The 14,910-nt window shown below is 37.5% G+C and overlaps 1 protein-coding gene and 1 pseudogene across 3 annotated transcripts in view; both read left to right on the top strand.

The window, feature by feature from the left end:
- SPG11 (SPG11 vesicle trafficking associated, spatacsin) overlaps positions 1–14,910 on the top strand; it is an 84,147-nt gene that overhangs the window by 20,852 nt on the left and 48,385 nt on the right. For all 3 annotated transcript variants that reach the window (XM_029951353.1, XM_029951351.1, XM_029951354.1), the window contains 8 exons: positions 3,086–3,218; positions 8,446–8,601; positions 9,039–9,214; positions 11,533–11,709; positions 12,542–12,613; positions 12,903–13,030; positions 13,351–13,526; positions 14,591–14,804. In XM_029951353.1, coding sequence (XP_029807213.1) covers positions 3,086–3,218; positions 8,446–8,601; positions 9,039–9,214; positions 11,533–11,709; positions 12,542–12,613; positions 12,903–13,030; positions 13,351–13,526; positions 14,591–14,804 — 1,232 coding nt within the window. The remainder of the gene's footprint in view (positions 1–3,085; positions 3,219–8,445; positions 8,602–9,038; positions 9,215–11,532; positions 11,710–12,541; positions 12,614–12,902; positions 13,031–13,350; positions 13,527–14,590; positions 14,805–14,910) is intronic.
- On the top strand, positions 5,133–6,382 carry LOC115301074 (annotated as a pseudogene).

Raw genomic sequence — 14,910 nt, 5'->3', positions numbered from 1 at the left:
ACAGAATCTGAAGCAGGCTCCAGGCTCTGAGCTGTCAGCACAGAGCCTGATGTGGGGCTCAAACTCATAAACCATGTGATCATGACCTGAGCCAAAGTCAGAGACTTATCTGACTGAGTCACCCAGGTGCCCCTCAAGCTTCTCTCTATAGACAGATATATTTTCTTTACTCTTTATTTCATTTCATCTCCCATTTTAGGCCTTCCCTCTACTTAGAGTGTATCATTTATAATCTCTTTTAGTGAGGATCTGACTGGTGCTGAATTCTCAGTTTTTATCTAACTAATAACATCTGTTTTGCTGTCATTTTTGGAAGATATTTTTGGGAGATGTGGAATTGTAGGTAGGCAGTCTTCCTTCAGAACATTCATGATCACTTTCTCCTATATCCTGGATTTCATTGTCATTGAGAAATAAACTATTGTTTCTTTGAGGATAGTTTATTTTTTCCCCTTCAGGCTACTTTTATGATTTTTTTTTTTTTTTTTAGTGTTTTGCAGTTTGACTGACTTCATGTCTCATTAATGAGTCATAGTCTTCAATTGGAAAAAATATTGGTCTATCTGATACCAATTCTTTAAAATTTGTTGAGACTTCATTCCTAACCTAGTAAGTACACAGTTTTCATAACTGTTCTGTGTACTTGAACATTGAATGTGCATTTTACCACCACATTGTGTGAAGTAGTACTTCAATCAGAAGTAAATAGAATTTGCATACTTTCCTCAATTTCTCTTTAACCTTTATTAGTACTTATTACATTGTGGATAATTGCTTTATTTCTCTCTTCAAGCTCACCCATTTTCTTTTCAGCTATATCTAATCTGTTCTAAACACATTTGATTGAATATCTAATTTTAATTTTAATTTTTTTATTTCTAGAATTACTACTATGGTCATTGTTTTTAAATATGTTATTTAGAGAATTTTCAAATTTACATAAAAATTGAAAAAATAGTAAATGAACATCCATTTACCCTTCATCATTCACCAGCTGTTAACATTTTGCCACATATGTCTTGACTGGTTGTGTACCTTTTGTTTTTGCCAAAGTATTTAAAAGTGTGTAACTTTTTAAGATCTTTGGCATCTATCTTCTAAAAGCAAGAATATTCTCTTATTTAATCATACACAATTCAGTTTTCCCTCCCACCACCAAGACCAAAGGCAGTTTTTTTATGGTCTCTCGTTGGGGGCACTTGTTTTTCTAGGTGTATCCTCTTTTCCTCCATGTGTAACTTCTACCGATACCTCTCTCCTCAACCTGCCAGAACACCCAGAACTTCAGAGTTAGTCTCCAGACTAACAGCATTGCCATCACCTAGGGATTTATTAGAAGTGCACATTTTCAAGCCTTACCCCAGACTTACTGAATCCGAAACTCTGGGAGCAGGCTTAGCAACTTACATTTTAACAAACTCTCAGGGTGATTCTTAGGCACAGTGCTTAAGGGTAAGAGTGGCAAACTTTTTCTGCAAAGAGCCAGATAGTAAGTATTTTAGGGTTTGCTGGTAGGATTCTATTGCAACTTCTCAGAGGTGCCATTTGTAGCCATTGACAGTACGTAAATGAATGGGTGAATGGGTGTGGCTGTGGTCCCATAAAACTTCACAGTTACAAAAACAGGCAAGGGCTGAATTTGGTTGGTGGGGTCTTAGTTTTCCAATCCCTGCTTTAGGCCATTAGAAATTTGCAGAATTGGAGTGCCTGGGTGGCTTAGTCGGTTAGGTATCTGACTTCAGCTCAGGTTATGATCTCACAGTTTGTGAGTTCAAGCCCCATGTCAGGCTCTGTGCTGACAGTTCAGAGCCTAGAACCTGCTTCAGATTCTGTATCTTCCTTCCTTTCTCTGCTTCTCTTGTGCTTGTGCTCTCTCTCAAAAATAAACATTGAAAAAGAAAAAAAGGAAAATGACACTAGCAAAAAAGAAAAGAAAAAATTTGCATAATCTTTCAGATAACAGTTTTTAGAGCATTTACGTTTCTGGATTGGTCTTTCTCCTCATTGGTAATCCTGGTAAGATTGTTTTGTTTCTAGTTCAACTGAGCATTTAAAGGTGTGTGTATGTATGTTTTAATCTGTGATTTTTAAGTGTTTTAATCCTGGTAAGATTGTTTTGTTTCTAGTTCAACTGAGCATTTAAAGGTGTGTGTATGTATGTTTTAATCTGTGATTTTTAAGTGTGCTGTACGGAAAGCTTTCTTAATATGCCTCATCAGAAATGGAAGTCTGTTTATGGGGCACCTGGGTGGCTCGGTTAAGTATCCAACTTCAGCTCAAGTCATGATCTCACAGTTGGTGAGTTCAAGCCCCACGTTGGGCTCTGTGTAGATGACTCAGAGCCTAGAGCCTGCTTTAAATTCTGTGTTTCCATCTCTCTCTGCCCCTTGCCTGCTTGCACTCTGTCTCTGTCTCTCAAAAATAAACATTAAAAAAAGTATATCAAAAAAAAGAAATGGGAGTCTGTTTTTATTTTTTTATTAAAAAATATTTATTTTTAGAAGGAGAGCATGAGTGGGAGAGAGGGACAAAGGAATAATGGGAGAGAGGGTGAGACAGAGACTCTTAAGTAGCCTCCATGCTCAGAACAGAGATGGACATGGGGCTTGATCCCACCACGCTGAGATCATGGCCTGAGCTGAAATCAAGAGTTGAAGGCTCAACCAACTGAGCCATCCAGGCACCCTGAGAGTCTGTTTTTAACCTGCTTTTTCAGTAAGCTTGATATCATACTTCTTTTAATTAAAATTAAATTTAAAATTAATTAAAATGGACTGTAACTTTAATAATAGTCCCCAAGAACCTGGCTTTGAATGCTATTTGAATTACAGATAGTAGAGCTGGAAATGTTTTCTAATCTAACCTCCTGTTTCTACCAAAGCAGAAATCGATGTTCAGAAACGTTGGAGTACTAGGGAAGATCTTCTAGTTCTTGTGAGCGTTCTCATCAGAGCCAGGATGCTGCCGCAAGATAGATAGCCTCGGGTCTCTTGCAGTCTTAGTATGTTAAGTTATAAAGTTAAAAAAAATCTATATCTTTAATTTTTTCTCATCGTAACTTTTTTCTGCTTTTCTCCTGTTTCAGGCTGGGATAGAAAATCGTCAGCTGGACACAGTAGATTTCTTCTTGAAGAGCAAAGAAAATCTTTTGAATCCATCCTCAAAATCTTCTGTACCTGATCAGCTTGATCACTTTCCATCTCATTTATATTTAAAAAGTAAGTAGAAAAAGCTTCTGCATTTGTATTTATCATTTTATCATTTTTGTCCCTTTCAAATTATTATGCTTTCTAGTGATTGACTGACTGACTTGCTAAAACTCAACCGTGACATTTTATGTACTTTGTGGAATCTTGAGAGAGTTATAAGAATCTGTAAATGTTCTCATTCTAAGTATGTTGTTTATTGTTCATATCCTGTACTATGCTTTGTATTTTTAATCTTTAAGGAAGAAATGGCCTTTTAAATTCAAGAGAATTTCATTCAAAAGAAAATAAAATTCATTTGCATTCTTGCAACTAAGATGTTTAGTGATGGCTGAGTTTTGGATTGAGACTTGTTATAAAATTTTTCAGCCTAACTCTTCTGCTTATTTGCTACTTTACTAATGCTTCTTTTCAACATTAGGCTTTCTTATTTAATAAACAGGAAACCTAGTTTTTATTTTTCAGCCAGGTAGCCATGCACAACCTCTCCTTAGAGGTACAGGGTAATATAGTATGTTTTTCCTTACAGTTTTATAACCTTTTTTTCTTTTTTATCTCTTGCTGGTATATTATAGACCTCTTTCTTGTTAATAGATACACTCTTTATTTGTGGCATAGAATTTCATTAAATGGGCTATGCCATAATTTTCCCAAGTATACTCCTATTAGACATTTAGATTGACTCCAGTTTTTACTATTGTTGGTAAGGTGCTATAAATTGTGTGTGTGTGTGTGTGTGTGTATAATTTCACATATGTACAATTATTGGGATAAATGTGTAGATGTGACATTTCCAGGTCAAAGAGACATATGATTTATATTCTTAAATGCTTTGATAAATGATCCCCCAGAAAAATTTTATCACCTTTTCTTTTCTTTCATCTTGCTCCAACAGTTTGGTCTCTTCGCTTTTACATCACTAACTTTTTTTTTTAATACTCCAGTTTGTTTTTAAAATTTTTTTAATGTTTTGTTTTATATTTGAGCGTGAGAGAGAGAGAGAGAGAGAGAGAGAGAAGGAGGGAGGCAGTGCGAGTAGGGGACGGGGAGAGATGGAGACAGAATCTGAAGCACACTCCAGGCTCTGAGCTGTCAGACAAGAGCCCGACACGGGGCTTGAACTCACAAACTGTGAGATCATGACCTGAGCCAAAATTGGACGCTTAACTGACTGAGCCACCCAGGTGCCCATCTGATTTTTTTTTTTTTAAGTCTGCTTGAATTTATAGAAAAAGGCCTAGTTTGTGATAAGTGGAATTCCCTCAGCAATTGTATGGTCATTATTCACTTCTACTGTTAGGTTTTGGTCAGTGATTTCTCCTCATTCCCTTGTCACCTGCACTGCTCTGCCCCCAGGGGTAGGGATCAGTCTGGAAACCAGCATGGGAATAGCTTACCAGCTGTCTCAGAGGCAATCCCGGGTTTCCCATCATGCTCATGCAGTTCTGCCGGTGGGGCCTGTGCTGAGGTAAACAGGAATCCCTTCATTAGGGCCTGCAGCTGGCAAATGGAGGTTTCAGGAAGCTGCACTTCTTGCTTTCACCTGCATGTTTAAGAGAATGGCTTTAGCTGAAGTTCAGATATTGGCTCTGTCATTTACTTTCTAAATTAGCATGGGCAAATTATTTTAATCCCTCTTAATCTCAGTTTTTTCATTTATAGAAAAACAGCTACAACACTTCTCAGTGTTGTTGAAAATGAAAAAAATGAGGTAGTGTTTATAAAACACCAAGCCCAATACTTAATATATAGCATAATTAGTCAAATAGTAGTTACTAGTAATACTGGTAAATAATGACTAAATGTAAGTAGAATCACGAACGTTTGCAGGTTAAGACTTCATAAAAGTTTAGTGAACTTTCTGAGAAGAGGATACTGGTCCTTGTTTTTGCTTCAAACTATTACAGTGTGTCCAAGCAGCCCAAGATGGCCAACTTCAAGGGTTGGATGTTAGATGAGAAGGTACACATCACTAAGTTCATCACTCGTGCACTCCCAGGGGAATTTAATGACGTGTTCAGCAATGTCTTGACTACTTAATAATGATCTCCTCACGGAAGGGGCAGCACAGGCATTTACCCAGTATAACATGGGTCAGTTCACACCTGTGAAGATAGAGGACTATAAGGTCAGGTCTTAATTACAAAACACAGTGGGGGCCCTTGGGTGGCTCAGTCGGTTAAGCCTCCGATTTCGGCTCAGGTCAGATCTCACTTTTGTGGGTTTGAGCACCGCATCGGGCTCTGTGCTGACAGCTAGCTCAAAGCCTGGAGCCTGCTTCCGGTTCTGTGTCTCCTTCTCTCTTTGCCCCTCCCCCTCTATGCTCTGTCTCTCTCTGTATCAAAGATAAACATTAAAAAAAACACAGTGATGTGGGTAATAGCAGACTTTTAAATTCAAGAAACAAAATTTTCCTTAAGTCTGATCATTTATGGAAAGAAGCAAGTGACCCTCAGCCAGAGACATAGATGGAAGTCTGAAGTCTTGGAGAGAATCACGTGACAATACTTTAAGGGCCAGTGTGAAAGATAATAATTCCAATGGCTTCTGTACGATTTATGCTAAAACTAGAGACGGGCAAGAGACCATTATTGCATGCATTTAAGCCATCAGTTACAGCCTAAAAACTTCTGGAATGGTAGTTAGAGTTCAGAGTGGAAGTTCACCGTCATATAGCCCAGGAGGTTGGAGTACTTAAGATTCAGTTTCACAGGGGGCCTGAGTGGTTTAGTCAGTTAAGCATCCAACTCTTGATTTTGGCTCAAGTCCTGACCTCACAGTTTTCTCTCCCTCTCTCTCTGCCATGCTCCCTGCTTGTGTTCATTCTCTCTCTCTCTCTATCTTTCTCTCTCTCTCTCCCCCTCCCTCCCTCCCTGTGTCTCTGTCTCAAAATAAAGTTTAAAAAATAAACAAAAAAAATTATTTTCACTATTATGAACATGGCAATGTTTAGTTGGTTAGTCAAAAAGATGTGCAGGGTTTAGTAATTGTTTCAAATCTGCCAAGGCATAGAGCATGCAGAAAATGATTATTAGATTGCAATCAGTGAAGACTATCAAACAGTGTCGGATATCACATTCAAGGCCTTGTGCCAGCAGCTTCTAGATACCCACACCAAAATTGACTGGAACAAGATACACAGCTTTAAGAGTGACGAAGAAATGAGGAATACTTAAAGGCTGAATGTAGGATTCTTCAGCATGTGGAGAGAAAGGATTCAAAATGTGATAATAGGATTAATAAGTGATTTCTAAACAAGAGTGGTACTTTAGGGGTGCCTGGCTGCCTCAGTCAGTAGAGCCTGCAACTCTTGGTCTTGCAGTGGTGGATGCAGAGATTACTTAAAAATGAAACTAAAAAATTTTGAAGTGTATTTTGCTAGGGCTTTCAAAGTTAGCAGGTTTCTAGCCTCATGGAGTACTGTTGAACCTATAGCATTGTCTGGTTTCTTTTGTGTTCTCTGCATTTTAATTTTCTGTTTTCACTATATCAAACAGTAAATTTTTAAAAATTGTACCACAGTTAATAATGGAGAAGGAGATCTATATTGGGGTCATTTTACTATTTAGAAAATTTTCCTAGCCGTGATGCCATTACTGATAGAGACAGGTAATATGCTCAGTACTTTTTGCCCCATCCTTCAAAGCACTTCTGGTAGTTCAGTGGTTTTTACTGATCCACCAACAGCTAAAGAAGCTATGCTACAAACGAGCTGAATGGAAAATATGTTCATCCTTCTCCCTCCGACTGCTTTGATCATCATTTACAGCATCTCATAAATGTAGTGTTCAAAAGTTTGGATTGGCTTTCCAAGTCCTTCTGTGGGGGCAGAGGAAGTTTTATTTAAGTCCAAAGTCTTGAACCACATTCCCTGCACATGAATGTGTTTGCTTTTTTCTTTTACCTCATTATCTTCTTCCCCTCTAGTACCATTACAGTTATTGACGTTTGCATTTTTATTTTTTATTAAACATTTTTAAATATTTATTCATTTTTTTGAGACCCACAGAGTAATGAATTGGGGGGGCGGTGCAGAGAGAGAGGGAGACACAGAATCTGAATCAGGCTCTAGGCTTTGAGCTGTAAGCACAGAGCCCGACTTGGGGCTCGAACTCATGAACCATGAGATCATGACCCAAACCGAAGTCAGATGCTTAACTGACTGAGCCACCCAGACACCCAACGTCTGCATTTTTAGATGAGTTTTACCCACTTACTAGTTTTCATTATTCAAGAACTGCTAACATAGTAGGGATGTAGTAGGGTATAAAACTTGAAAAATGCTGATATTGAAGGAATAATAGGTATCTTGTGCTTTAATACTTTGTGGCAGGATTGTACTATAAGCAGATGAATCAGACAACTATGTAAATCACAAACAAAAACTAAAAATGAACCAAAGTGAAAAAGAATACGTTCTAGACAGTATCTTTCTCTTATAACTTGTTATTTAAGGGAATACTAGTGATTTGTTCAAATAGAATGTATAGCTTGTTGCAAATTCCTCTTCCTCATTCCTGCCTGCCAAGAACTCAAATGTAACTGTGATCTAGCAACTTTTCCTTAGCACACTGGCTGGTGTGTGTGTGGTCCCAGAATGACATAGATAGAATATGGCAACTGGTAATGGTGGATTCATTTACATTGCTTATACTTCTATGACCAGGCCTTAAGGGAAGGTCAGATTTTAAAAATAAGCAGTGTCTTCCTACCTATTTCCAAATGCATGTCAAAACAGAAGGGTATTTGTGCTTCAGCTTTGTTTTCACTCAGTAATACAGTCAGTCAAGCTTGTTTCCAAGTAACCTGTTGAGCGGTGTAAGCATTTTTATTTCAAATAAAATACATTTGTGGGATGCCTGGGTGTCTTAGTAGGTTGAGCATCCAACTCTTGATTTTGGCTCAGCTCATGATCCCAGGGTCATGGGATCAAGTCCTGAATTGAATTCTGAGCTGGGTGTGGAGCCTGCTTAGGATTCTCTCTCCCTCCCTCCCTTCCCCCTACCCCCTGTCCTTCTCCTGCTGCACAAGTGTGCATGCACTCCACCCCCTCATAAATTGTGTCTTTCATAGTATTATGTGTCTTTCATAGTATCCATTCACACTGCACTATACGCTATATCAGGTAATCTGATAGAAATATACCTGTTTTATTCCTAAAAAATTGTAACCTATTTTTGAATATGTTAGTTTTATTAGAATACTGGTGTTCATGTTAAGTTCTTTGGTTCTTTCTCAGATGTCGAAAAGCTGACACCAGCATTGGATTTACTTTGCTCAGCAATTAGAGAAAGTGATTCTGAAACCCAAAGCAAACACTTTTCAGAACAGTTGCTTAATCTTACACTGTCTTTTCTTCATAAACAAATAAAGGAGGTTTTTCTTCACAATGAAGGTAAGATAGCAGCAAAGAGGGGTGAAACTGCCCTATCCCTGTTTCAGGAGAGAGATCCCACTGGTCCTCTTGTGTGAGGGAACAGAAGCCAAGAGAGTGTTATTTCCTAAAATATGATTTTATTTATGATTTCCTAAAATATGATTGATTTATGAATGGGTGAGTGAAATGGGGTTCCAATATTGGGCAAGTTGACAGAAAGGACTAATCATTGTGGAAAGGGTTATGTTAAAACACAGAGCTACTTGTAAATAGGAAAAAGCTCAGACTTTTTGTTTGAAATTTGTAAACACTGTTTAAGTTTTGTCATTTTCTAGATCTCTTTATAACAGCTTATGATTTATTCCTTCTCGTTCTTACTCTCCTCCTGTATATGCATATGTCTATATACACATACATTTATATATATGAAAATGGCAAATTGGTGTTTTCCACAGAACTAGATGAGCATCTACAGCAGGGAGTGAACATTTTGACCAGCTACATTAATGATCTTCGAACCTTCATGATAAAGTTTCCTTGGAAGATAATAGATACTGTAGATGAATATGATATAAATGAAAATGTCCCCAAAGTAAGAGGCAGCGATATATGGGAGAAACTCAGTGTTGAGGTAAATATGAGGAACTATCACTTCTTTTATTTGCCAGATTTAGAGGATCTGAGAAAACAAATTGAAAAACTGGAATTTAGAATCTGTACATTTGTGATTCAGAACCTTTGACAAGGTTTTATAGATTTGGAGATCTCTGAGTATGACTTCAAATTTATGTCTACAAGCTTGTGTATTTAATTTAGAACACGGAGAGGTTCCCTCTTAATTCGTAATGCGAGATCTGCCCACTTAGATCCACTGACAGGCACCCAATCCAAACCTTTGTGAAGTGGCACACCCTTAACAGTATTTGCTTAATAGCTAGGGCCTGACTTAAGCATTCTGCCTAACCTTTGAGTAAATCGAATTGCTGCTGGTGGTTTGATCTTAGGAGACTTTTATTTTATGGCATTATTTCTTGGAAGTATACTTGATTTGAGTCCTATCTCAGGTTCTAAATAAGATATCTTGCCAGTTAAATTTTCTAGCTCACCTGCTTGCCTTTCTTTTTATAGTAGAAGTTAATACAACCAAACTGTGCTGCTCACTTTATGACTGGGGCCTGGAAGAATCCCTCCACCCTCATGGAGAGTATTGGCTTTGGAAAGACAAAGACCAAAATAGCTTAACCCAGATGATCAGACTCAGGAGGAAGTGAAAGTGATAAGTTTAATGTACTATCAGGTCTGCAGGACTGCTGTTCTTGGGGTGGAGGAACGGGGAAGTACCTGTTGTGGTTGATTTTTCTGTATCTCTTATTCTTTATCCAGAAGTTACTTGATTCTCCCTCTACTTTTTTGGCTTCTCTTTTTCAGTCTCCTTTGCAGGTTTCACTTCCTATTTTTCCACTCTTTAATATTAATGCTTCAAGGAGCCATTCATGGTCCTCTGGCCTTTTTGCCCAAAATAATTGATTCTTAACTTTTTGAAAGGTTATAGCCTACTTTGATAAAAGCTTTGTACTCTGTTTCCAAAAATATTCATGTGATTGTGTGCATGTACACATGCATACAATTTTGCATAAGGCTTCATGGGATTTACAGACTCCTCGAAAGCCCCTGATTAAGAATGCCCCTAGGAGTGCCTGGGTGGCTTAGTCGGTTAAGCAGTCGACCTCGGCTCAGGTCATGATCTCACGGTTTGTGAGTTCGAGCCCTGAGTCGGACTCTGTGCTGACAGCTCAGAGCCTGGAGCCTGCTTCAGATTCTATATCTCCCTTCTTTCTCTGCCCTTCTCTTGCTCACGCTGTGTCTCTCCATCTCTCAAAAATAAACATTAAAAAGAAATTTAAAAAAGAATGTCTCTATTTTGGGGCACCTGGCTGGCTTAGTTGGTTAAGCATCCAACTTTGGCTCAGGTCATGATCTCCTGGTTTGTGAGTTCGAGCTGGCATTGGGATTTGTACTAATGGTGTGGAGCCTGCCTGGGATTCTTTCTCTTTCCCTCTCTCTTTGTCCCTCCCCAATTTGTGTGCACGTTCTCTCTCTCTCTCTCTCGATAAATAAATAAATAAATAAATAAATAAATAAACAAACAAACTTAAAAAAAAAAAAGATGTCCCTATTCTGTTCTATCTTGGGTATAGGTCTTTATTCCTTCATACTAGGATTTTTGCAATAACCTTCTAATACCTTACTGTGTTGAGCTTGAATCCCTTTCAGTCCATTCTCCACATTGCTACCTGGACATTCTTCCTAAAATAAATACCTGATTATGTCACTTTTTGCTTTTAAGATCCTTCAGTGTCTCCACTTAAGTTTCAGGATATAGTCTATCTCCCACACATAACGCCCTTCGTGATGGAACCTCTGCTTTTCTTTCAAATCTCATCTGCTACTATGTCCAGTTTTTTCACCAGTTAAATTGAGTAATTTGGAGTTTCTCAAAGACTGATACTGTTTCTTGCCTTTATGCTTTGGTACATACTCCCGCTTTTTGGGACTCTTGTCCTCTTTCCTCTGTATATGGATGTAATGCTTACTTTTAAATTTCACCTCATTAGTCCTCTGTACTAGGAAGACTTTTCTTTTGTTGTTACCTCTTTTATATAAATGCTTCTCTTCTGGACCCTCCTCTCTAGCACCCTGGGATATCTGCATCGATGTCTTTATCATACACAACGGTACTCAATACTTGATATGTGTGTCTTCCACTAGTCTAAAGCAGGGTCTGTGTTTCGGTTGACTTCATCTCTCCTGTGCAAAGCACCAAATCCAGTGGTAGATTTTCAATAAAAGTCCATTAGTTGCTCACTAAATACTTAGGTTCCATGTTGATAATCATAATAAGGAATAAAAAGGAACTTAAACGGCAAATATGTTTCCTCCTTTTCTTAGGAAGTTATTTCCAATGCTATTTTGAACAACAAAATACCTGAGGCACAGACTTTCTTTAGGATTAAAAGTCATTCTGCTCAAAGACTTGAGGAGCTGATTAGAATAGGCCTGAATTTGGTCTTTGACAATTTGAAACAGAACAATATAAAGGAAGCCTCTGAACTTTTGAAGAACATGGTGAGTTGCATAAACTATCTGATCTTGAAGTTTCTAATGTAAGAGAAGATCTCTATATTTAATGCAGTTTCTGGTTGATACAAAAATTGATTTGTATTGATGGTTGTGTCAGAAACTAATAAATTTGTATAGCCTTTACTGGAAAATAATAATAGAAATGTTCCTTAGTACTGAGAACTTTTTTGAAGAGTTTTTTTATTGGGAGCATCTATCATTTGCTGTCTGTTATACTTGGCACTTTGACTAGAAGGAGACCTTGCTTCTCCTAGAAGGCTTCACGCATGTCAAAGGGTGCACAGAACTTCATTTGTTGGGAAACATTCTGAGTTGTTCATGTGACCCCTTAGGTCTCTGTTTGAGCTAATGGTTTTGTGCTCTGTGGTTTTACTTTATTTGAGAAGGGGAAGTCCTGAAAGTAAGCCCCCTGGACTAAACTGAGACCTGGCCCTAATCTTCATGGTCAGGACTTGCTCATGGTAACTTTGTGAAGGTAGAGAGTGAAACCATGCAAGGGTTGTGATTTGCATTGACTTTTGCTTTCAAGTGAATCATTAGAGCAGGTACCTGCAGTTTTGGTCATGTAGCAGCCTAGCATTACCTTAAATTGTTCTGTGTGCTGCTTTTGTTCTGGCAAAATGGCTAAGGACTTAAGGGATAGGCAGTATATATGTAAGATAAATACAAAGGATGAGTGTTCACAAGAGCAGAAAAGCTACAGAATTCTAACAGGATAGATGTCTATAATAGAGTATTTCTTTACCCAACATATATTTATGTTTATAATAGCCCTGTTATAAAATGTAAAGGTTTTTAAATTTTTCTGTTTTTACAGGGCTTTGATGTAAAAGACCAGTTACTCAAGATCTGCTTATATACAACTGATACAGATATACGGGACTTTTTGGTAGGTAAAGGTGAAGCTATGTGGTTTACATCTTTTAGTAAACCTTGGTGAAAGTTCAAAATGAATTATTTTAATATTCAACTGATATCTAGTAAGTAAAAGTATGAGAACTCCTTTTATTTTCTTTTAATGATTGTTTTGCATTTGTGGTAAAAGAAAATATGTGTGAATATATACATACCTCAAAAATTCAAAATACAATTCTTAAATGGCATTTAAACTCATGACATTTGTTTTGTAATTGTACTTGGTTTTTGTGAGGTCACTGCTTAATTACTTTTTATTCAAGGTTGAAATTTTAAAAGAAAAAAATTATTTTTCTGAAAATGAAAAAAGAACTATAGACTTCGTGCATCAAGTTGAGAAGTTTTATTCAGGACATTTCCAAGAAAATGTGCAGATCCAGTCCTTTGCCAGGTAGTCTTATTAGCCCGCTTTTGATAATATGGAAAAAATATTGTGGACAGTGTTTAGTTTATGATTGTTAGCACAGACTTTTTATGTGGAACTGAGCTTACATTCTCTATGAAGATAAAACTTGTATCATCCAGAAAGGACTCAGGGAATTTAGTCTCATTTCAATATATGTATAATCACATGTATATTTTTAAGATAATAAATACAAAAATGATAGTATTGAATTATATGTTTCCTAAAAGAGTAGAAGTTCATGAACATATTAAAAGGGATGATACATTTCCTTCCAAAATTAAAAAAATTTTATATCACTGTTTTAGATGTTGGATGAAGGAACAGGATTTTTTCAGGCACAAATCTGTTTTGGACTCACTCCTGAAACAAGATCCTAAAGATAAATTTAATAAACAGGACCATAGAGTTGTGTTAAACTGGGCTCAGTGGTGGAATCAACTAACACAAGAATCCATTCTTCTCCCCAGAATAAGTCCAGAAGGCAAGTATGAAAGAACCTAACATCTAAACATACTGTATGAAGATTAAATTAGGCATTTGAATATTTTGGAATACCTTTTGGAGAGAAAATACTGTTGCTTTAAAATGCAAGTCATTGCATTAAGAACTCTCTTATCTCAAGGTTTTTATTCCTTTTTTTTTTTTTTTTTTTTTTTTTTAACGTTTCAGAGAGTGCATACATGAGCTGGAAGGGACAGAGGGAAAGAGAGAGAGAATCTTAAGCAGGCTCCATGGAGCCTGACATGGCGCTCAATCCCATGACTCTGGGATATCGCAAGGTTTTTGTTAAGGATTTATAATGTAATAGTGGAAGAGAAAAGCCATATGGTTTAGCGAATTGAGATTTCAAGGCTAAGAATTCTCTAGCCAGCCTCAAAGCAACATCTGTGTTTTTCCAGTAGTCTTTGAGTTTCTTCCCAAGGATCTATATCACTTGAGGGCTCTGGGGAACAAGTAAGAGTAGTAATTTATAGGAAGTTAAGTTCATGTTTACTATTATAGCCAAAGTTATTTTTGTTTATTTATTTTGAAAAGTGAGAGAGAGAGCATGAGCCAGGGAGGGGCAGAGAGAGAGAGAGAGAAAGAGAGAGAGAAAGAAAAGGAGAGGGAGAATCCCAAGCAGGCTCTCTGTTGTTAGTGCAGAGCCCAAAGCGGAGCTTGATCCATGAACCATGAGATCGTGACCTGAGCTGAAATCAGGAGTCAGGCACTTAACTGAGTGAGTCACCCAGGTGCCCCCAAAGTTTTTATTTATATTAAGGAAAAGAAAAGGGAAGAAGAGGCCTGAAAAGATCATTGAAACACGGCTAGTTTTTAAGTCTGAATTAACCACTGTAGTAATGAGAAGCAACATTCCCGTAGCTGAAGTATTGATTATGAAGTGAACACAAAAGAGGAAATAGCAGAAAGAAGCAGAGGGCCTGAATAACTCATAGGTTATCTAAGTATTTGTGCCAGTCATCCTATCAGGTTCATTATTGTTGAGTTTTGTGTCAATAATCATAATTCATTGCTATTTTAAAATGTATTTTATTCTTAACGCAGAATACAAATCGTATTCTCCTGAAGCTGTCTGGAGGTACCTCACAGCTCGCCATGATTGGTCAAGCATCATCTTGTGGATTGGAGAATTTCAGACTCAGAACAGTTGTGCTTCACTTCAGCAGAACATATGGCCCCTTCTGACTGTTGATGTTATTGATCAGAACACTTGCTGCAACAACTACATGAGGAATGAAATTTTAGATAAGCTGGCCAGGTATTGCAACTGTGGGGACAAATACAAGGAAGGGCAGTAAAAAAATAATGGTGTAAATTTTGCTCTGAAATGCCATAAATCCAATGCAGTGTTGTTTCATAGTATT

Source organism: Suricata suricatta, chromosome 9 (assembly GCF_006229205.1).
Source record: "Suricata suricatta isolate VVHF042 chromosome 9, meerkat_22Aug2017_6uvM2_HiC, whole genome shotgun sequence".
Taxonomy (NCBI): domain Eukaryota; kingdom Metazoa; phylum Chordata; class Mammalia; order Carnivora; family Herpestidae; genus Suricata; species Suricata suricatta.
This window is presented reverse-complemented; position numbering and strand designations above follow the sequence as displayed.